This window comes from Abramis brama, assembly GCF_963993115.1.
Source record: "Abramis brama genome assembly, chromosome: 19".
NCBI lineage: Eukaryota > Metazoa > Chordata > Actinopteri > Cypriniformes > Leuciscidae > Abramis > Abramis brama.
The window spans coordinates 2,044,271-2,068,942 of NC_139981.1; the positions used below are offsets into that span (position 1 = coordinate 2,044,271).

Consider the following 24,672-nt stretch of genomic DNA (forward strand, 5'->3'; position numbering starts at 1 on the left):
ATGAAGCCGATATGAAAGACTTGAGCTACTCATGTTGCACATTACCGTATTTTCCGTTTTTAAAGTGATTTCAATCATATTTCATGCAATTCAAAACCATCATGTTGATCAGTGCACATCTGAAGTGTCTCAGCTGAAGGAAATAATACATTATTTATCAGCTTTAATATCTCTGCCATATTTTCTTACTGGGCCGATAACGATAACATTAAAAATGAACCGATATCGGCCGATACCGATATATCGTGCATCCCTAATTTAATAGTCCTTTACGATTGTTGCTTGTCAGATGGTATAAACAGGATCATCGCTGTAAGCCATGTCACACTGTAAGATCTCAGTTGTCATTAATGTCAGACTGTACGACAGTCAGGACGCGTTAAAATCGGACGCACACAAGAAAACTTGTCCAGAGTTTTACATCATCAATCAATGACACGTTCGGTGATGTGAGCTGCTTTACACGCGGGATTGAAATGGCGGCTACAAAGAAATCTCTAATGTTAATTATGGTCATGGCTTGTCTTGAAAAACAAAGACAATTTGGCGGTCGTCGTAGGAGAATCACTGCAGGACTGAGAGTCAAATCTTCTGACACGAACAGAATTTCGTCGGAGGTAAAATTGTAATCGCAACGGTCATTAATCGGCTGTCGGTGAGCATGTCAAACTAACGATCAAAGACTTCAGATTTTAGGCTAGGATCAGAGGAATCTTTTAGGATTCGCAAAATTTGTCTCAGACGGCCAAATTCGCAGAGTGTGCGCTCGGCTTTAGATATTTAAAGTGATGTCAGTGTTGGGGAAGCTCCTTGATGATTTTTTCAATGCAGATAACATGATCGGAATCACAGAATTCAGTCGCAAAAATGGAATTTACAGTGTAATGTAGAATGTCATAGAATTTTGCTAATTTTAGATTAACAAATCAAAAGTAAGGCCTAACAGTTAATTAAATCACGATATGGACGTGTCTCTATTGCTAATGAAATCTGAAGTCTCCACGTTGTGCGTGTCTCAATTTGCTCTACTACACAAACTCAAGCATGTGTGACGCTCGTCTGCCGTCTCGCTGCACGAGGACATGAACATGAGTTTGGTTTAACTTGAAGAAATTACGACAGAAATGTATTACTATTGTACAGTAGAATGTGCTTCTCAAAGTAGTAATAATGATAATTATACCCTTAACCCTCTGGGGTCTGAGGTGTTTTTGGGGTCCTTGAGATGTTCTGACATGCCCTGACATTTGTGCTTTTTTCAGTTATTTATAAACATATTAATGGCAAAGGTGTAATTACACTCTATTTAGCACAAACCGGGCTACCATAATATGTGAGCAACATGAATGTACATGTTTGCATTTTTGAGAGAATAATGTTTATGCATGGTTATTGAAAAAACAAAAAATTAAAGTTTCTGAAATAAGGCCACAAAACACGTACTAAATATGTGTCCACAAGACTTTTGACTAATGGATGTTTTTTCTTCAAAATGATGTGAAAATCATCCTCCCTAATCATTCACATAAAACAATACATTGATTTAAATTTTGCAAAACACTTTCTGTTTGGAAAGGCAATATGCGAAGTGGGCGTCAACACTCCAACACCATCATGCATATTTAGTGGTTCGCACCTGAGGAGACAATGGGGCCCGCATACTTAATGAGCCATTCATTCAGGTGTTTGACTGAGCCACAAGAAAGAATGCAAGAGCAACAGTTGGAAGCATCTCAATTTTTTTTATTTTTCCACAAATTGTGCTTGCAAAATTGGCCTATAATATCCAAGGTAAACATGTCTAGTAATTGTGCGGTTAATTCTCATACTGTATTTTCAGTTTTGGAATATTTATCCTCTCCCCAAATTTGTCACTAATAAAACACAATAAAAATTATTTAAAGAAAAGGCTTATATTTACCTTTTAATAGTTTGTTTACATCTACCTTGTAAATATATATTTTTTATTATAAAGGTTACAATTACAACAACAATTCAAGTGTAATCTTTCTTTGTAAAAACTAAAGTATACATTTTATCATACATATTTCAAAGTTAAGGATTCATTACTTGAATATAGCCTAGGCTACATTGGAATAAACACTATAACATATTATTTAATTACTTTATTTTTGACAAAACATACTATATTTAACATATGAGCAAAAATTGGCAAACAAAAGCTTATTTGATGTGGCAGATATTTTACAGTAAAAATGTATAATCTATCCAAAACTAATCAACGAAATGTTGTCTTTCATAGGTCTTAACATAGGTCTTTCGTTTTTATTATAAGAAATAAAATGTTAATTTGCAGTTTAATACGTTGCTTATACAAATACATTTTATTTCAACATATTTCAGTCGATTTTTACTCAGTATAGCAATACAGTTTGCTAAAAGCGAAACATTCATTCACACACAGAAACGCGATTCAAATTTAAACCGTCTTTTTGCCAGTTGTGGTAAACGGCGCATCTCTGCCGTTCATTCATTCACACTCAGGAACGCGATTCACTTGAGAATGAAAAAAAAAACTTACTACAGTATTCCATAGCTCAGGATCTGTTGTCCTCGAAATACCAGCACTTCTGAGGTACATTTTCCATTATTATTATTTCGATAGTAGTATTCCTCACAGCGCCGCGAGACGGTGTAAACAAGTACAATGATCTGAATAAGCTTGATGTGTTTTCTCGAGCTGATATGGGGGCGTTCACAGGTTTGCATGGATTGCCTCAGTCATTTGCGTTTGAATAGCGCGGGGTCACATTAAAAATAATTAGCTGAGATGAGAACGACTGACATCTCTCTCTTTTCTTACAGATTACATGAACTGAGAATATTTGTTTTTTATAAAAAATACTTCATTTAAAAGAAGAGAATTCAGGCTTCATGCCTGTGTGCCTGTTTGACTGAGTATTCGCTGAGTTATGGTTCATTTTCGGACGCGTTTCAGAATGGACTTAACTGACAGAGAGGAGGCAGAACTTATAAGAACCTATAAGGCCTTATTACTGTACAATGATGTATAAATTGTTAATGTTGTATGCATTCAATTGAATTCAGACATGCTTTTTGCTTAAAACAACAGATTAGAACAAAAAACACCAAATTTATGCAAAATAAATTGGATTTCATAGGGCCCTAAAAAAATTATTTTTGTTATTTGGTTGTTATTGTTTATTCTAACTTTTAATAAAGTGTTGTTAAAATGTATAAGTTTCATGATTTCAGTGATTTAGACATGCTTTTTGATTACTACAATTTTATTTAACCATTAAAAAGGAATCCATTTCATTGGACCCTACTTCTCTAATATGAAAGATTATACATAATAACTACAGTAAGTGAACTCTTTCTTGATGTTGTTGGCTCTGTAGGATTCCTCCGAATGACTACAAACTGGTGGTGTGTGACATTCAGCAGCTGTTGGTGGCCGTCACCATCCACTCCTGCAGCTCCTCGGGCTCTCAGTACTTCCGCATCATTGAAGACCTGATCACCCTGTTGGGCTACATGCAAACCAGCAAAGTTCGGCGCACACAGGGTAAAAAACTAATACTTTTGTATGACAATGATGTGATATGTGACGTGCCATTCGAATGTAACAGGACATATTCTGTTGTGATTTCGTCTTTCAGAAATGGCCCTGGCCCTGCAGTTCCGCGTGATACAGGCAGCCATTGATTTCATCAAGACCACAGCCAATCAGGACCCTCAGAAATCAGGCAGCTACGTGCACGTCCCCACCTCGCCACATCACGCTCTACAGCAGAAGCGCAAAAGCATCGCAGGTGAGACAGTTTAGAGTTGAAAGAGTTTGGTATTTTTTAGGGATGCACTGAAATGAAAAATTTGGGCCAAAACCGAAAATTCTGGATGCACTCGACCAAAACCGAAAATAAACCAGTAAATTATTTAAACTTATTGAATAATCAACACTCAAATAGCTAAAACTGAGTTGCACACACATTTAATTCGCCCATAAGGCAGTTTTTATATCAACTTTTAAATAACAGAATTGTTTCTACTCTAGTTTGTTGTTGAAAGTCCCCCTGTAGTCAATAATTTTATCCTGTCAAACTCCTCTTTGATCACCAAAATAACATATGAGCATTAAGCAATAAACATTTAAGTTATAATGCATCTTTCAACATACCTTCTGGTATTCATTCATGTTTATTTGGTGCTTTTATCACAAAAGTGTTTATTATTACAAACCCTAGAATTTACATAAACCCCGCCCCCTGAACACAATTTATAGATTATCAAGACAGAATATGCTAATCAATGACTAGAAGATAACTACACATAAACTACTATCCATTCAGAAATGTTCTGTTACTTCTACATGTTGTCACTTCTTCTTGAGTCTCTCCATCATTGTCTGACTCCGGTTTGAACATAAAAGGCTAAAAGTTTTAGACATTTTCAGTGCATGTGTGTGTGAGGTAAAATGACACAAGCTGTTGAAGCTCCGCCCTCTGTGCCGGGAGCAGCAGCTCATTTGCATTTAAAGGAACAGACACAAAATGGTGCGTTTTTGCTCAGCCTCACAATGTGACAATTACAGTTAAAAAGTGACAATTTTAACATGCTGTATAAAAATATCTGTGTGGTGTTTTGAGCTAAAACTTCACACACACACTCTGGGGACATCAGATACTTATTTTACATCTGTGAAAAGGGCATTATACCACCACTTTAAGAAACCATATCATTACCGATTAAAATCGAGAAATTATCATCGTCAATCCAGAGCTAGTGTCCACAGCTGACATGTTTATCTGCTGTAGCTATTTTGTGCACAAATTAGACACTGAACACAGTCAAAAACGTGCCATCGGAGAAGCGCTATTTAAACGTCTGTTTCGGTCACTGATTTCAGACTGAAACCGAAAATAGCTTTTGTTGCCGAAAATTTTCGGTAGCTGAAATTTCGGTGCTTCCCTAGTAATTCTCATGTTCATTTGATAGTTTGGGTTCGCATTTAAAGGGACAGTTTACCCTAAAATAAACTTTTGTCATCATTTACTCTTACTCAGTTGTTCATTGTTCTTTTAGTATTATAAGTAAACTATTAAATCAAGTTTTTATATTTTCAATTTTTTTTTTCAGTTTTAGTAATTTAGTTGTGCTTTTTTATTTTTCCTATTTTTTATATGTCTATATATTATTATATGATGTGTTTATATTCATTTTTATTTTAGTTTTAGTTATATTTATATTTAAGTAACTGGAAAAAAAAAAAAATTAAAAAAAATTATATTTTACTTTTATTTCAGTTATCATTTATTTTATTTCAAGTAATTTTTTATTTTTTATTTATTTTTTTGATGGTTTAGTTTTAGTTAATGATAATTATCCTGTTCCAAACCTGTTTTTTTATTATTATTATTTCAGTTATCATTTATTTTATTTCAAGTAATGTATTATTATTATTATTTTTTTTTATTTTTATTTTATGGTTTAGTTTTAGTTAACGATAATAACCCTGTTCCAAACCTGTTTTTTTTTATTTTATTATTATTTTTTTTATAAATCTTGACGAATATCCATGTTGCTCTTTTTTTTTTTATAGGTGAATTGTTCCTTTAACATCCATGTGTCTTTGTGTTTCATCTCCATTCATCTTGTCTTAACCATCAGCCCCGGATGTCACGCTTGTTTGCTCATGTGTTTTTGTTGTGTTATCACCTCCCCTCACACTCCCAAGGTTCAATGGGGCTGAAAGACTCCATAATTCCCCGTATTCCCCGGCAGCACTACTGCTCGTACGGCCTGATCCCTGTTCCCTCCCCGTTCAGCTTCTTGTCCCAGGATTCCCCCCTCCCTTCCCCAACCGGACCAAACTCCTACATGTTCCCCTCAGACGCAGGTAGCCATCGACCCCATCCGCACCGATGGGTGACAACACCCTGGCTCTCTCAGGGATGTTGGTCGTGTGAAAGTGAACTGATTAAAGCTTGTCTGCCGCTCATCTGCCCAGTGTCCTGAGCTACTGGTGCCTGTGTGTGCTTTAACATGAATGAACCAAGACTAAAAACACACAGTCTAGAGTCAGAGTTGCAGCAGGCCTCTAAAAGTGTTTCTGCAACTCTGTGTCTGTTTATCATTCTCATTCTCTCTCATTTACACCTGCCATTAACATCCATCTAGGATTTTTTAAAGAAATCAATACTTTTATTCAGCAAGGATGCATTTAATGGATCAAAAGTGACATGATCAATAATTATAATGTTACAAAATATTCTATTTCAAATAAATGCTTTTCTTTTGAACTTTCTTATTATTAAAGAGTCCTGGAAAAAAAATATCAGTTTCCAAAATATAAGCAGCACAACTGTTTTCAACATTGATGATAATCAGAAATGTTTCTTGAGCATCAAATCAGAATATTAGAAAGATTGGTTCATTAGTTAACTTTAGTTAATATATTAGCTAACATGAACTAACCATTAATGAAACATTTGTTACTGTATTTGTTCATCTTTGTTAATGTTAGTTAATAAAAATACAGCTGTTCATTGTTTGTTCATGTTAGTTCAAAGTGCATTAACTAATGTTAACAAGATTTAAATAAAGTATTAGTAAATGTTGAAATTAACGTTAACAAAGATTAATAAATGCTGTATAGGTGCAGTTCATTATTAGTTCATGCTAACTAATGTAGTTAACTAATGAACCTTATTTTAAAGTGTTACCAAATGATTTCTGAAGGATCATGTGACACTGAAGACTGGAGTAATGATGCTAAAAATTCAGCTTTGATCACAGGAATAAATTACATTATATAATATATTCACATAGAAATCAGTTATTTTAAATTGTAATAATATTTCACTTTTTGTTTTGCAATTTAAACTGGACTATCTAAACTAATGCACCCTGATGAATCCTAAAAACATTTAAGGCTCACCTACTCATACAATATATAGACAAGTTTTAAACTTTTAAACTGCATGTTACATGTCGGGTGTAAATGACAACCTGCCTTGTCTAACCACTTAGCATCAATCAAGGTTGTTTTTAATACCTGCATCTGTCTATCTGTCTGTCTATGCATTTATGAGGTGATGAGATATTGATATTAATATCTTCTGCTCTTCACACACAGTTTGTTGTTGTGTTCACTACATGCATGTTTTGATCAGGTCGGAGGCGGTTCACGCTGGCCCAGTCGGACTCGTTGCTGACGCGGATGCGCTCCGTGGCCAGTGATGAACTCACTGAGATGATGCAGCGCAGAATGAGTCAAGAAAACCCCATCAGAGCCAGCGAGACGGAGCTGGTCCAGCGACTGCAGAGACTCGTGGTTCTGGCCGTTAACAGACTCATCTATCAAGGTACATACGACAAACATCAGCTCATGCAACCATTGAACATTTAAAGGTGCTCTAAGCGATGTCGCGCGTTTTTTAGGCTGAAACATTTTTTGTCACATACAGCAAACATCTCCTCACTCTCCGCTAGCTGCCTGTCCCCTGAACACACTGTAAAGAAACGTGGTCTCTGTAGACAGCCCAGGCTCCACAAACAGCAACAAAAACAAACTGGCCCAGCCTGGACCACGAAACATAACAAACAGTGTTCCAGCCAATAACCGACAAGAATGATTTGGGGGTTGGGGGGTTAGTGTGCGTGCACATGAAGGGGGGTGGAGGAGAGAGAAGCATGAAGAGGGAAGTTAGCTAAAGGAGAGATGTCCTAGACAACGACTAACGTTACAATTATATTCTCTTGAATTTTGATATGGCCGACACACGAACAAAGAGACGACGTTCCGATGAACAAATAGCAAAGAAGAGGGAAAAGGAGAAGGAACGCGTGAAGTCCCGAATTCACATCGGAAAAGCCTGTTTCAGGAAGCACGGAAGGGAGGGGACGGGATGAGGATGAGGGAGGGTCGAGCTAGCCTCCGTTTTGTTTGACAATACTTCAAAAGTCAACAAGAAGTGACGTCACCCAACATCGCTTAGAGCACCTTTAATATTCAACAATATTATTGATCTGCCTGCATTGACACCATTATATGAGAACAAAGCTGAGCTGGACGATGACATCACGGTTTTCTCCAGAGCGGCTATATATATATATGTATATGTATGTATATATATGTATAAAAGTGAACTTATTTAAGCTGGACTATGATGCTATTTTCTTCTAGAAACAAACTTTATTGCATTATTTTCCTGTTATCTCTGTAAAACTGCTTTGAAACAATCTGCATTGTAAAAAGCACTATATTAATAAAGGTGACTTGACTTGAAAAAAACTTTAATGCATTTCACATGGTTCCTTCAAAGAATACGGTATTACCACGGTACTTTTTTTGTTAGTGACAACAAGAAACAATCCATGTTGGCTGAATAAATTTGTCATTACTTTCCAGACGTCAACCACGATTTCTTTGACCTCCTGAACTTCCCTGAGTCTCCTGATCACTCGATGTCCATGCCGTTATCTGGCGAGCAGACGTCTGAGGAGAACGGCTCGACGCCCTCCACCCCGCTCCCGCCGGGCAACACCAAGAGCTTCAGCAAAGACATTCTCAAACTAATGATGGAGGGCATAAAGATCAGCTTGGTGAGTCACTTACAGCAGACGTCAGTGTCTTAAAGTCAACATGAAATCAAATTTGTTTGTTACTGCTTATATTTTTGGTATTCAGTGCACATTGTTCCAAATAAATTTTAGATTGGCCTTTGAAACAACAACTTTATCACTGATGTCACCACCATTATCTTTGAATTATCTTCATTTGGGGGCCTTTCTCAGCAATATTGGTTAATTAATTATTTATGATTAATGTGATTAGTCAGTGTATAGTGTAACTTGTTAATTTTTTTTTTTTTTAAATTGACAGCCCTAATCTTAATAAACAATGATAATATATATATATATATATATATATATATATATATATATATATATATATATATATATATATATATATATATATATATATATATATATATAAATTTTACCCCCCAAAAAACTAATTACAAAAAAAATTCCTTACGAGATTTTTTGAACACTTATTTAAATGGAAACTTCGAAGTGTTCCATGAAAACGAATCAAACTTTCCAACTATCATAAGAAACACTAATAAAACATCTTTAACACTCTTGTACCCACAAATCTCGAGACCAGGATTGTGAATCTCGTCTATTGCAGTGTTATCGTTGTTGCCTTTGGCTTGCTCAGTTGGGGATATTTTGGGGATATTTAATTTTATTCTATCAATCAATAAATTCCACTAGAAACAAACCTTGTTGTATTATTTTATTTTAATTTAATACTGTGAAGCTGCTTTGATACAATCTGTATTGTGAAAAGCGCTATACAAATATACTTGATTTGATTTGATTTGATTTATTTTAGTATCCTTGATATACTATTATAGTTTTTGTTAATATGTTGATTAGATTGTATTTTTTATATTTTAATTTGAAAGTTTTAGCAATTTTGTTGTTGTTTTTTGTTCATTTTTATTTAGTAATTTTTTTAATGTCTTTTTTAAATATAGTTTTCATAATTTTTTCAGTTTTTGTTATTTTAGTACCGTAATTCAACTTGAAGAGAAATGTTTAAATAAAATTTTGGTCACACTTTAGATTAGAGTCCAATTCTCACTATTAACTATGACTTTTGCCTTAATAAACTCCTAATTACAGCTCATTAATAGTTAGTAAGTAGTTGTTAAGTTTAGGTATTGGGTGGATTAAGGGATGTAGAATATGATCATGCAGAATAAGGCATTAATATTTATAAGTACTAATAAACATCCAGTATCCTAGTAATATGCATGATAATACCAAACTAGTTAATAGTGAGAATTGGACCCTAAACTAAAGTGTCACCAATGTTTTAGTTAATAAAATAATCCTGATCTATTGACATGGTCTTTCTGATACCTAATGCCCATGTGTGCATGTGATAAATGCGTAGTCTGTTAGTGTTATATCTCTCTATTGTGTCTCACAGGCCCGGTGTTGACTAACTCAGTGTGTTTGTGTGATGTTTGCTTCCTCAGGGCAGCACCGGTCGTGGCGGCGCCCCTCGCCAGCAGTGGAGGCGAATCCTCTGGTCCTGTCGTGACACGTTCAGGGTTCAGATCGGCCGAATGCTGGTGCACACGCTCAGCCCTGCAGTACCTCTGGAGGACAGGAGGGAGGCGCTAGAGTTCGTCCACGAGCACAGCTACTCTGAGATCCTCAGAGAAAGCCTCAGTCCCGGCCTCGAGGTGAGGCCAATAAACACATCACCAGATACGTTGACAGAAATGGCTTTTTGTTTTTACATGCCGACCAGAGACTGTGTGACATTTTGCTTTGGTTATTTGCTGACAGTTTTCAGATTAGTGTGACAACACACATGCACACACTTCCTCTATTGGGAGGAAGACAATGACATTTCACTGGGTTGGTTTTGCTACAGCTCTCCTCTGACATGCAGTAAATAACCCACTGAAACATCTTCATGAGACTGTTTCCATAGCAGCAGTGCCGTCCTCTCGCTAGTGCTGTATTCATGTCTCCATTATACTGTAGACTGGCAGAAAAGAGAGAGAAAGATCATTAACCCTGAGACTCTTCTGAATTGCAACTCTTGCGTAAAGCGATTAAATAACGCCTAATTTTGTCCAACTGCGGGTAGAAACTACACATAACAGAAATGCATCACAACAACAGTTTTGGTGGGGAATATTTTTTTTATATATTAACTGCCACAACTTACAAAAGTTCCAGTCAAGTTGGGACAAATGTCTTTTTTTGTTTCTTTTTTAAGAATTTTTTTAATTCTACATGCCCTTAAATTTTGAACGCACATAAATTTAAGACCATTTTTTAAGACCATTAAATTTAAGACCATTAACCGTTTACATCCCTAATATACATATACATATACATATATTTGTGTTCTGAATTGTGTTGTGAATTTAAATCTTTCACTTGCTTTATCAAAAATAGTGATGAGATTTTGGCCAGCTTTGCTATTTTGTAACGTTTTTCTAAATTCCACCTTGGATTTCATCACTAATGGCTGTTAAGGCTGACAAGAAATCATGAATATGGAAAATGTTTTTTAAATGCTCTGAAAATGTGTATGTGTTTGATCAATATGGGTTTTTAATATCCGATTCTGTTATCTACAATGGAGGGTGACCCGTAAAAGCCAGCTTCCTCTAATCATTCCTGATTGTGTTGTGCTTGTGTGTGTTATTAGCACGGGCCCAAGCTGGCTCTGTATCTGTACGAGCTGTTACACGATCATAAAGACGCCCTGAGCAAAGAAGAGCAGGCGGCTGCCAACACCTTCATGACAGCGCTGAAACTCTGCGGCCACCGATGCATCCCACCCAGCGCTCCGGCCAAACCCGACCTCCTGAAGGCCATCAAAGAGGTGTGTATGACCCAACACACTCTACCAGGTCATAAGAGGATTAAGCCTGGTTTATTGCAACGGTTGCATGAGCCTTTTTTTTTAGGGCTGGGACAATGTATAGATGCATCACGATTCTAGCCTGGAAATCCAGACCTAAATCTGAACGATTAATGGTCTGGCATCGACTAATGAAACTCGGCCGGCTCGAGGGGCGACACCAAGCATACATTTGAAAATCTCACTGCACGCAATTGGATAACACTACGACCAATCACAACAATAAACCCCATACGCTTAGCTACCAGCGGAGCTCACTGGTAGATTATACTCTTGCTGTATCCAGTCGGCAAAACAGCAAAAACGTCCTTCTTGCAAAGGAACGATTCGAGCGCCGTCTTCTGTTCCTCTTTTAGATAAAAAGCCAAGTCTAACACGTTCATTGTAGCGGCCAAAGCCGTTTCAAACAACTGGTGTTCATCCATAGCCATCTTGCAATGTTTACTAATGACTTCCACATCACAGCGCTGTCGTCTTCTGTTTAGCTCCGCCTATATCAGATAACCCGATGTGATTGGTGCAGCTCGGATCGAGGGGCATATTTAATGAGCATCATTACTCGACACCAGAGTAACTCGCTGAGCAAATTCACCTTGTGCTCTCACGAGAACTCTGGATTTCCAGGGTATCGCGATTCGTGGATCGATTACAATTTTTTCCAAATGCATCGCGAATCGATTCTGAGCTTAGCTTTTAAACAGCAGATGGCGCTCTAGGCTAGTTTTAAACCGCACGCTCAAATGCCCACGAAGAAGAGCGCTCGTGCGTTTGGCTGATTCTGAGAATGTACTTGCACCTCAGAAGGCTTTTATGACGCAAGATTAATGTAAACAGCCCACTGCAAACACCCTTGTGATTTATGAATGATTATTTTATCCCCCTTATTCCTGACGATCTTACTGCGTGTTGAATAATGGGAGGCACTCCCGGTTTGGGGAATTCCATTCAAAAAGGCTTAAACGAATCATTTCAAATCATAAGGTTGCCCTACAAATAAAGCTGATCGTCATTTTGACTGGATGAGCCGTCAATTTTCCGTCATGATTTATTTTCAGACATCATGAGAATAACGTTATACTTGGTATTTTAACGTGACGTGTTATAACAAGAATATCTATGGCAAGAGCTCTTTACAGTCGCTGCTTTCTTTTCCTCGTGAGTATTTTCTTTTTTCCCTTTGCAATCCGCAGTAAAAGTATGAAAAAGGTCAGCATATACTGCACATTTGTGGTCTGTTCTTCAGAATTTAATTTACGATATATTCCATTAGTAATTCACTGGAATGCACGAAGAATCTCTCGTTATTCTCCTCAAATTCTCACGTCTCTTTCCAGGTTTGTTTTCACAGGTAAATGCAATTTATAATCAGTCAAAATGACGGAAATCACTTTGAAATAGTATCACGTAATGCTGAAGTTAATGAACATTTTTGATTAAGGCAACATAAGTTACATAATACAGATATATATATATATATATTACTACAGTGATATTTAACCTGTCTGTTTTTGCTGTGGAAAGACTCGTGCTTTTGGGGTTGTTTGGTCTGTTGAAAGTACCTTGTTGATGCTTTTACACTTTTAAATTTCCTTTTAATATTCGATGGTTGAAGGGTGAGTAGATTAATGTAATCCCATTGTGACACTTTAACATATTGAGTTCATAGAGCGAGCGTTTCACTGATTGTTTACAGCTTAACGGAAGTTACACCCATAATTCGTGCAGAGCATCATGGGGCGCAGGAATAAGGTGGATAGAAGGTTCAAGTGGTGTGTGTAAGGCATTGGAAGCCAGCAGATTACGGCTGTTTATAGAGCACACACTTCATCCGCTGTTAAAAACTAAACTCAGAATCAAATCGAGAGAGAATCGCGGTGCATTCGGAAAAACTGGAATCGATCCAGAATCATTAGTCGATTCACAATGCATCGATATATTGTCCCAGTTCTACTTTTTTTGCAGTTTCACTAAATCATCTCAGCGTTATGCTAGTAGTGTGACTACTTTTAAATAGAATTTAGTTCTGAATTGCTTAGCCGAAGTGTATGCATTTATTAATTTTCAACTAAAGCTGTTTCACTACTATTCCTTATCAAGGAGCAACTGAAATACGAGTCAGAGGCGAGAACCAGCAAAGGAGCCTGGGAAAAAAAGCTGGCCAACACACAGAGGAGGTGAGCGCTCTGAGAGAAACACACAAATCTCGGTTAATGTATTTACTAACATGAACTATCAATGAGCAACACATTTGTTACAGTATTATGTTAATGTTAGTTAATAAAAATACAGCTGTTCATTGATTGTTCATGTTAGTTCACAGTGCATTAACTAATGTTAACAAATACAAATGTTGAAATTAATATTAACTAAGATTAATAAATGCTGTGGAACTATTGTTCATTCTTAGTTCATGCTAACTAAGGTAGTTAACTAATGTTAACTAATGAACCTTATTGTAAAGTGTCACCAACATCTCTAAATAATACACAAACATGTGCGTGCACTTTTTTTCTGAGCTGTTCTGGTCTCGGTTTCAGCTTGTTGCAGAGGCTGGATGGGAAGTCGAAGGACATCTCGAAGATCGCCGCTGACATCACTCAGAACGTGTCTCTCAGGCAGGGAATGGAGAGGAAGAAGGTCATGCAACACATCAGAGGCCTTTACAAGACCGACCTGAGCGCCAGCCGGCACTGGCAGGAGCTCGTGCATCAGCTCACGCACGACCGGTCAGCATTGCTCACTACAGCGCTAGTCATCATTTACTAGGGGTGGAACAATATATCACGTCACAATATATCACAATGCAAAAATGCAACAACATGTATCGTGGATAGTTCACCCAAAAGAAAAATTACTCTGTGAGAAAAAATTCAAGTTTACAGAGTTTTAGTCTCAGTACTACATTAAACTACTGTATATAATGTTGAATATAATGTATAATAATGCAATGGGGGAATATTTGTGGGTACAAATATATGGGTGCGTTATTTTAAATAGATCTAGTCAGCGAAAGAGCGCAAGCATATTCATCTAAAATAATTCTATATTTTCAGCTTCAGAATCATGAATGTTGTTATTCTGGTGTCTCTATTGTCCTGTGCTTTGGGTTTCCAGCACTAAGTCCAAACCTATTCATTCACACACACAATGTAAAACCAAATTTAGCTTTTTAATCAACAGTACATTTTTTGTTCACCTTTTATCATATGTCTTGGAGTATCGCAATAATATCATATCGTGAGTTCAGTATCGTGATGTATTGAATCGTGACATGAGAGTATCGTTACACCCCTACATTTACTCATCCTCATCCTCAAACACATCTGATGTTCTTCTATCCCCGTGGAACAGGGCGGTGTGGTACGATCAGTCTTCTTACCCCACGTCCTGGCAACTGGATCCCACCGAGGGACCCAACCGAGAGCGGAGACGCCTCCAGCGCTGCTACCTGACCATCCCCAACAAATATCTGCTCAAAGACCGCCGCAAACTAGACGGTGACTGGAGCTGGAGAAAGCACTTTACAACATCAGCTCGTGATTTACTATTGTCTAGATTCTAGAATGTTTTTTTTTTTTAATGTATTTTCATGATGCAGTTTATTTACTCGTAGCATAAAGAAATGGGGTGAAAAATGACCTAGACATGTTCTTAAAAGATTTACCCAACTTAGTAAATTTAATAAGTAATTAAATAAATAAGAAAATGACTATATTAGTAAAATAGGGAACTAAATTAGTTAGTAAATTAATAAGTAAATAATAATAATAATAATAAAAAATATGTAAATAAGTAATTTAATAAGTTAGTAAATAAGTAAATAAAAATATATTCTAATTAACTTATTAAATTACTTATTTACTTAATTATTAAGTTAATAATAACAATAAATATGTAAATAAGTGTATCAGTAAAATTAGTTGGTAAATAAGAAAATTTGCATATAAGTAAAATTGGTTCTAAATTAGTAAGTAAATTAATAAGTAGATAATATAATAAATAAATATGTAAAAAGTAATTTAATAAGGTAGTAAATAAAGAAAAGATACAAATTTTATTATGTATTTAACTTTATTTACTAAATTAGTAAGTAAATAAATAAATAAGAAAATTAGTAAAGTTGGGTATTAAATTAGTAAGTAAATCAATAAGTAAATAATTATATCAGTAAAATAAGTAAATAAAAAAGTGTAAGTAAATAAGAAATTAAATAAGTAAACAAACAAGTATAAGTAATGAATGTAAAACTGGGAAGTAAATTAGTAAGTTAGTAAATAAATAATAATAAATAAATATTTAAATAAGTAAAATTAGTAAGTAAATAATTTAATAAGTAAACCAACAAATATAAGTAAATAAGAATATTAGCATATAAATAAGTAAGTATAAGTAAATGAATTAATTAATAATTTTTCGGACTTTGGGATGAAATGTGACCCCAGCATGTTTTTTTAGATGAACAAATCAATATGACACTAACAGAAATGTACCAAAAGCTGTGATATGATTGATCAGCTGACGGATTGGTCTCATGCGTGTGGTTTGCCCATCACAGATGCCGTCAAGGCTCCGCTAGCATTCCTGTTTGAGGACAAGGCTTACTCCTCTTCATCCATAGTGAAGGACAAAGCCACCAGTGAGCCCATCAGGTACTCTCACCTCAGAGAAGCACACTGAGGTTTCATCGCCAGAGCCACAGTGCAGAATCTCAAAACACAAAACATCTGCTCTTCTGTTTTAGGTTCACGAGAAGGTGCATCAGTGTGGCGCCCTCTAGAGAGATGGCAGGAGAGCTGTTGCTGGGTAAGACTCGTTCCAGACCTCCATCACATGATCCTTGTGTCGCCGCTAAAATCATCTGTTGTGTTTTACGGGTCTGCAGGAAAATCTGGGATGTACTTTGTGGAGGATAATGTTGCTGAGACTCATGATAACCAAGTATGTTTTGTTTTTTGTTTTTCTAAATGTTTGGAAGTATGTTTATCATGAATAATCTGATCTTTTGGTTTTTGTCCATCAAGTTCCAAATAAAAAAGTGAAAATAATTGTAAAGTATTTAATTTGTTAAATCGTTCAAAAATAGGCTTATTATTTAAACTAGTCTATTATATAATATTATATTATATAATATCTAAACCAGTGTTATTTTAGTATTACTGATATACTATTATAGCTTGTATTCATATTTTTATTTTTATATTTTCTAATTAATTTTAAAGTTTTAGTCATCTTGTTTTATATTTTTATTTTCATTAGTTTTTTTTTATAAAAACAAATATATATATATATAGTTTGTATTATGTTTTAAGTTTTTGTTTATTTAGTATATTTTGTTTAATAGTTATTTTAGTACTTGGACTAAATAAAAATGATAAATATTACCTTGGCAGTGGCAGTTGGCAGTCGAAATAAAATAAGTTTATAGGTGTGTCCCAATTCACATACCTATGCACTATTCTTTGATGTTGTGTAGAATAAATATAGTATAAGTATTAGTTTACGAAAATAACCCTGATCTAAAAAATAAAATAAAAAAAAGCATAATTTTTCCAGCAACTAAATAACGAAATAATATTACTTTTACGGTGATATATAAAGTTACTCATACCATGATACTAGATTTTGGCCACGCCACCCACTGCTAATAGACGTTATGAGGCGTACGTGTGTTTTAGAGGTTCACAATGTGTCCTTCCCCCAGAGTCCTCATGGAGAGACAGAGCCGGCCTCCTTCTCCTGGACGTACGAGGAGATAAAGGAGGTCCACAAGCGCTGGTGGCAGCTCAGAGATAATGCGATGGAGATCTTCCTCACTAACGGCAGGACGTTGCTGCTCGCGTTTGATACCACCAAGGTAACAATGCCATTGTCAAACACACGAGCATTAGCTGCTAATCTACACAGGGCTTGTGAGAGATTTATGACGTTCAAGTGTGGCAATGGTTCTTGAATACAAGAAAGCATAGCTATGTAACTGCCGTAAGTGTAGCGTTTTAAATCATATGTTTTTACTTTTCAGAATAAATTACCCATAATCATGCATATACTCCACACAACATATGGGCTATATTTAGAAATCAATGCTTAATGATTACTGATTTTATATATATATGAGTGTAAGGAATAATTGACGACAGGCCGTTGAATTATAAAAAAAAATAATGCACATTGGATTGCAATATTTTGCAAGAATTTAACAGCCCGAAGTCAATTATTCTGCTCATACATATACATATACATATACAAATAATATATGTATATATATTAAACACTCAAATCTTAAAACGCTCTGGTGTGCAGGACTAATTTACTGCGCATCTCATCCCACGCCTCCGTTGCTGATTAAAAAACGAAATTTTAGAGCTAGAAACGAAGACTTGAGCCACTGATAGCAGACTAATGCAGTTATTAGAGAGAGAAAGATTAAGTGTGTGTGAATTACCTGAGTCTGTGTTTGCAGCTGCGTCTCTACTAATAGTGAAACTGTAAGTTAATCTGCTTCAAGAACAGCGCCGTTATTACCTCGCTAGTGAGAAATGTCGTTTCTGTGAGAGTGTGTGTCTGTACTCCTGTATGTGTGTGTGCTGGAGTGGGAGAGAGAGAGTATGTGCTTTATTTACTTTATTTTGATCTCTACTGTAGACATCAGTGTGTATATTTGAACTTTAAACTTTTATCCCAGTACTTCTTTGATCATTTGAACTATTGGATCACAGTAATAATGATACTATGAGGTTGAAAAGACTGTTTGTGAAGCTGTTTCATGACGACTCTCTCCGGGCCAGCGGCAACACAGATTTGAATGTTGCGATATGATTTTGTCAAAAATTTAATATACAGACGAATTGAAAGATCATCTCGTGTTTGAATCGAGATCACAGTCTTTTAAAGATCGTGTAGCTCTACTGTCTTCTCTCTCTCAGTAGCGCGAGGGCTTTCAGTGCGTTCAGTCTCACGTCCACTTGGGATATTACGCCACTCAACACTCATAGATAACGACACATTTCATCCTCTGTTGGAACGAAAGTGGCGAACTTCTGTCAACCTCGTCTATTAGCAAGGACAAAAATAAAACAATTTAATTTGTATTAATATTGATTCTGGAATAAACAAAATTATTTTAAAATCGTAAACAAAAGAAGCGTGATTCTCCCAACCCTAATATATAGTATATGTACATACATACATACATACATACATACATGCATAAATATATATATAGAATTATTTATTTATTTATTTATAACCTGCAGTGTATATAAATTCTATTTTCTTGCCTTTTATTGTGCATATTTTATATTTTGCGCAAATAAACAAACAGAAATATTTATTTAATTAATAAATTCCCACTCATGAATTGAAAGAGACCCCATTCCATAATTCAGAATTTTGCCCAACCGTAACTTCCTGTTTGTTCCGTCTCAGTTTCGTGATGACGTCTACCACAACATCCTGACCTCAGACCTGCCCAACCTGCTGGAGTACGGCAACATCACAGCCCTCACGCACCTGTGGAGCTCAGGACAGATCACCAACTTCGAGTACCTCACTCATCTCAACAAGCACGCGGGCCGCTCCTTCAACGACCTCATGCAGTATCCCGTCTTCCCCTTCATCCTGAGAGACTACATCAGTGAGACTCTGGACCTGCAGGAGGCCTCCATTTACAGGTCAGACCCCAATCATCAATTTTTTTGATTAATCGTTGTTTTTTTTAAAAATATGGTCGATTCAAAATCGGTTCTTAAAGGCCACAAATCGTTTTTTTTTCCATATTTGTTTATCTATCACCCAAAAGCCAGTATTAGTTTTCCTCCACTGTTCATAGGCTTGCAGTCTCCATGTTACAGCTAATGCTGTGAGATTTTATGTGTGTTTTCTCTTAAACATAAAATAACCCGATCCTGATTGATCAAGGCATGCGACTGTCAATTTTCAGCATCAATTTTTCATCTTGCATCAAAATCCTGTCTATTCATTGTATGCATTTGAAGTTGGGTTTTAATGTACCCAAGTTTACCTAAAATAAAAAGAGTTTAATATACAGGTTTGTGGCTCTTAATTTCTTTTTATTAATTAACCACTTATTAATTAAAAAACGTATGTTCACCGTTCTTTTTTATAAATATAGGATTTGTATCAAATCTATATTCATTGAGTCGAATCGGGAATCGAAATCGAATTTAGAGCTTGCGAATCGAATTGGAGCATCTGAATCGATACCCAGCCCGACTGATAAATTAGCTGATCGTTTTAAGATCATCGGCATCAGCTGATTTCTGTGCCCATTTGGCCAATTAATAATAGTGTTAGCTCTCCGCTAGTCATCAAAACTATGAAATAGTACAAATGGAAGTATGTTCTAATTTTCAGTATCGCCATCAGATTTTTTTTTAACACATAATTATAAATTCTCATATACAGTTGTGCTGCTTCATATTTTTGTTGAAACTGTGATGCATTTTATTTTTCAGGATTCTTTGATGAATAGAAAGTTTAAAAGAACAGCATTTATTTGAAATATAAATCTTTTGTAACATTATAAATGTCTTTACTGTAACTTTTGATCAATTTAAAGGGATAGTTCGCCCAAAAATGATATTTAAGCCATGATTTACTCACCCTCAAGCCGTTCGAGATGCATATGTCAATCATTTTTCAGACGAACACATTTTCAGTTATTTTAGAAAATGTCTTAGATCTTTCAGTGGTTATAATGTGAAGCAATGGGGTCCAGCTGATTCAAGTCGCAAAATGTGCATGCATCCTTCTCAAAAATAATCCATCCGGCTCCAGGGGGATAAACGAAGGCCTTCTGAAGGTAATCCGTGCAGTTTTGTCGTAAAAATATACATATTTAAAACTTTATAAACGAAAATAACTGGCTTCCGGTGGCGGTCGGCGCGCGTTCATGGAGATGGTTGCTGGCTTATGACGTAGGACGTAGCGCAGGAAGCGTCGTGACGTAGAACGAGCGTGACAGCGCAGCCAGAGAGCAGAGCAAAACAAAACTCTACGTTCGCTCTACGTCACGACGTCATTCATCTCCATGAACGCGCGCCGACCGCCACCGGAAGCCAGTTATTTTCGTTTATAAAGTTTTAAATATGTATATTTTTATGACAAAACTGCACGGATTACCTTCAGAAGGCCTTCGTTTATCCCCCTGGAGCCGGATGGATTATTTTTGAGAAGGATGCATGCACATTTTGCGACTTGAATCAGCTGGACCCCATTGCTTCACATTATAACCACTGAAAGATCTAAGACATTTTCTAAAATAACTGAAAATGTGTTCGTCTGAAAAAAGATTGACATATGCATCTCGAACGGCTTGAGGGTGAGTAAATCATGGCTTAAATATCATTTTTGGGCGAACTATCCCTTTAATGCATCCTTGCTGAATGAAAAAAAAAATGTTTTAACGGTAGTTTATCACGGTTTCCACTAAAATATGATGCATCACGACTGTTGTCATCATTGATAATAATCATAAATGTTTCTTGAGCATCAAATCATCATATTAGAGTGATTTCTGAAGGATCATGTGACACTGAAGACTGGAGTAATGATGCTGAAAATTCAGCTTTGATCACAGGAATAAATTACACTTTACTGTATATTCACATAGAAAACCGTTAAATCCAGCCTAGGTGGACTTAAGATACTTTCAAAAACATAAAAAAATCTCAATTATTCTAAACTGTTGACCTTATATATATAGAGACTTGTATGCAAATGACGATTTTTCCTTTCTGTTTTTCTGTTTGATGTAACAGGAGCCTCAGCAAACCCATCGCAGTGCAGTCTAAAGAGAAGGAAGACCGTTATGTGGACAATTACAGGGTACGGCAGCACTGCAGGGCTTTAATTCCTGTTTACACCAGCGTCTGTTAACCAATCACACTGTGGCTCTGTTCCAAAATCTGGTGAGCTGCCTACTTAGGCATCACAGGCGCAGTCCCGGCACGAAGGGCTTTCCCAGCAGCTCATTATGTTGCCTTCTGAGACATTTTCATCTGGCTAAAGTCTGATGTACAATCACAAGTGTCCTTTGCAGAAAAGGAAAATTTCAGCTTAGCAATACCATAAATCAAGTCTCCCATGCATTAATCACTTATGAGACACCATTTCAATATGCTACCTCAGAAGACAGCTGACAGAAGATGGCACGGTTTCTACACTCTTTGATCATTTTGTATCCATATTTCTTTTAGAGCGTATATGTTTACAGCTGATGTCATTAGGTGTGTGTAAGTGTAACTAACTATTGATGTCCTCCACAGTATCTGGAAGAGGAGTTTAAGAAGGGCAAGCGAGAGGACGACCCCATGCCGCCCGTCCAGCCATATCACTACGGCTCTCACTACTCCAACAGCGGCACCGTGCTGCACTTCCTGGTCCGGCTGCCGCCCTTCACCAAGATGTTTCTGGCCTATCAAGGTAAGTTCAAACGTTTATCAAAGTTTTCAAAATCGTTTGACCAAGCAGATTCAAAAATATTGAATGTAAAAGTAAAAAAATTTAGTTAAAAATGTTTCCATGATATTCTTCAGTAAGTGAACTCAACAAAGGTTGTTTAATAAGTAAATTAATATATATATATATATATATATATATATATATATATATATATATACAGTGCAATGCATAAGTGAATACACCCATGCTAAAGTTGACTAAAAAGAGGAATAAAAAATCATATTTTGGAAATTGAACTTAATGCCTTAATTTAAAAAATTAGGAAAAATCCAACCTTTAAGGACACCAATTTTCTTTGTGAATGAATAATGTATCGTAAATAAATAAATGTTCTTCCTTAAAATACATGGTGCATAAGTGAGTACACCCCTATGTTAAATTCCCATAGAGGCAGGCAGATTTTTATTTTTAAGTATTTTTTTTTTTTTTTTTTTAGGATACTATGCATCCTGATAAAGTTCCCTTGGCCTTTGGAATTAAAATAGCCCCACATCATCACATAGCCTTCACCATACCTAGAGATTGGCATGGGGTACTTTCCATAAGATCATCTCTCAATGCAAATCAAACTAGCTTTTAGGCTAACTGAAATAAAATCATGCCAATCTCTAGGTATGGTGAAGGCTATGTGATGATGTGGGGCTATTTTAATTCCAAAGGCCAAGGGAACTTTATCAGGATGCATAGTATCCTAAAAAAAAAAAACCTCTATGGGAATTTAACATAGGGGTGTACTCACTTATGCACCATGTATTTTAAGGAAGAACATTTATTTATTTACGATACATTATTCATTCACAAAGAAAATTGGTGTCCTTAAAGGTTGGATTTTTCCTAATTTTTTAAATTAGGGCATTAAGTTCAATTTCCAAAATATGATTTTTTATTCCTCTTTTTAGTCAACTTTACCATGGGTGTATTCACTTATGCATTGCACTGTATATATATATATATATATATATATATATATATATATATATATATATATTAACCCAACAAAGCCTACTGTGTCATATTTAATATGCAAATTTCTATGGCTTCTAATTGATCAACATGATCAAACTTTGCTTTGCTTTTTTTTTTTTGCTTTCAAACTTTGCTATCAATCTCTGATTGTTAGTTTAGACTATATTTTAGTATAATTGTACAAACGCCCTCCTTCAGCTCGAGCTTTACGTGTCTTTCTGCTGTCAAATCTGATTTTTATCAAGTAAACATAAGAATAAGTTTGATAATGTTAATAATATTTCAAAATGAACATTTACTGCTTCCGTTTACTTGATTATCCATAAATCTTTTTTCTTTTTTTAAAAAAAATCATGTTAAAATTTGAGTGTCAAATATGATCATCAGGCTTTTGAGGAAGATTTATTAGTTCATTTTTCAATCATCATTGTATCACATTGCATTATATGTTTTAAAAATACAGAGCTTTGATCATAAAACTAAGTGTTTAAATATCATCTTATTAAGACAGATTATTGGCAGATATTGATATTTATATGCATTTTATGTCCGTATCTGCTGTACTGTTATACAGATCTCATTGATTTACATTATAAGCATAAGAATATCATAACTTTTTGACCATATGAACATTAGCATCTGCACTAAATAGCATGAATGCGTTTTCATAAAAGCCCTGTTGTATATCTAATATGATACTTAATTAAAAAAACATATGCAAATGATTTCTTTTTAGATTTTATCTAAAGGTTCAATAAACTTCTCATTAATCTTTTTTCCTGACTATTATTTTATATGTCAGGCTTTACAGAGTTAATGAATAGCAATATTAATATACATATTTTTACTAAAACTTTTTAATATATGGAAAATCACTGTGCTGTGCTGCGCCTAGCATCACCCTTCAACACGACATTTCATACCTTATTATGTAAATGTTCATGATTTGCATATTCAAGAAAGCAGAAGCTCCGGAACATAAAAATCAAATACTTAAAAATCTAATGCAACCACCCCTTATAAAACCCTGAATGATGATCTGTGGTCTGTTCATAACTCGCTGAGGTTTTTGCAACATCACCCTCTTCAATTATGATTCAGCGTCGCCACGTTTTTAATATTTAACAGCACCTGCGTTTGCAGCGACGTCTTCAAACATGTCAGTGTGATGCTTTTAAAGGCTGTCATTGAAAAGGGTCTTTCTGAAGTCTCACGCTACATGCATTAGCCTCAGAAAGATGATCAGGCCTTTCATCCAGCCTCTTTCCTTCTTTCTCCGGCTATTTTTAGTTCAGTTGGTTTATCCATATTAGGTAGCACAAGAAACTAATGAAAGGTTTTGTGTGTCTCGCAGACCAGAGCTTTGATATTCCCGACCGAACGTTTCACTCCATGAACACCACGTGGCGTCTGTCGTCCTTCGAGTCCATGACGGATGTCAAAGAGCTCATCCCAGAGTTCTTCTACCTGCCCGAGTTTCTGGTCAACAGAGAAGGTGGACGCTCTTTTACACATGGTTTTCTTCTTCTTCTAGCATCCAACATCCAACTTCTCATGAAGGAAATGTCTGTCACAATTAAAAAAAAGAAAATAACCTTTAACCCTCATCCTTCCCCATGGGTCAAAAATTGTTTGAAATTTTGTTTTGAATTTTTTTTTGTCACACTTGAACCTCGAATACACAGAGTTTTGTGGTTAAAATTTAAAAAGTAACAAATCCTTCCCTCGCGGGTCAATTTTGACCCCCTTAGGAATGAATGGAATGCTTCAGTACA

At 35.8% G+C, this 24,672-nt stretch overlaps 1 protein-coding gene across 7 annotated transcripts in view; it reads left to right on the plus strand.

Moving 5' to 3' along the window:
* lyst (lysosomal trafficking regulator) overlaps window positions 1-24,672 on the plus strand; it is a 125,399-nt gene that overhangs the window by 80,789 nt on the left and 19,938 nt on the right. For 6 of the 7 annotated variants that reach the window (XM_084093959.1, XM_084093960.1, XM_084093962.1 and 3 more), the window contains 18 exons: window positions 3,384-3,550; window positions 3,645-3,797; window positions 5,720-5,881; window positions 7,158-7,349; window positions 8,396-8,589; window positions 10,041-10,250; window positions 11,234-11,410; window positions 13,547-13,623; window positions 13,987-14,175; window positions 14,801-14,946; window positions 16,005-16,098; window positions 16,191-16,252; window positions 16,332-16,387; window positions 17,151-17,303; window positions 18,875-19,119; window positions 21,229-21,295; window positions 21,736-21,892; window positions 24,252-24,392. In XM_084093959.1, the coding sequence (XP_083950085.1) occupies window positions 3,384-3,550; window positions 3,645-3,797; window positions 5,720-5,881; window positions 7,158-7,349; window positions 8,396-8,589; window positions 10,041-10,250; window positions 11,234-11,410; window positions 13,547-13,623; window positions 13,987-14,175; window positions 14,801-14,946; window positions 16,005-16,098; window positions 16,191-16,252; window positions 16,332-16,387; window positions 17,151-17,303; window positions 18,875-19,119; window positions 21,229-21,295; window positions 21,736-21,892; window positions 24,252-24,392 (2,642 nt within the window). The remainder of the gene's footprint in view (window positions 1-3,383; window positions 3,551-3,644; window positions 3,798-5,719; window positions 5,882-7,157; window positions 7,350-8,395; window positions 8,590-10,040; window positions 10,251-11,233; window positions 11,411-13,546; window positions 13,624-13,986; window positions 14,176-14,800; window positions 14,947-16,004; window positions 16,099-16,190; window positions 16,253-16,331; window positions 16,388-17,150; window positions 17,304-18,874; window positions 19,120-21,228; window positions 21,296-21,735; window positions 21,893-24,251; window positions 24,393-24,672) is intronic. The other variant, XM_084093961.1, reaches the window with a different exon arrangement.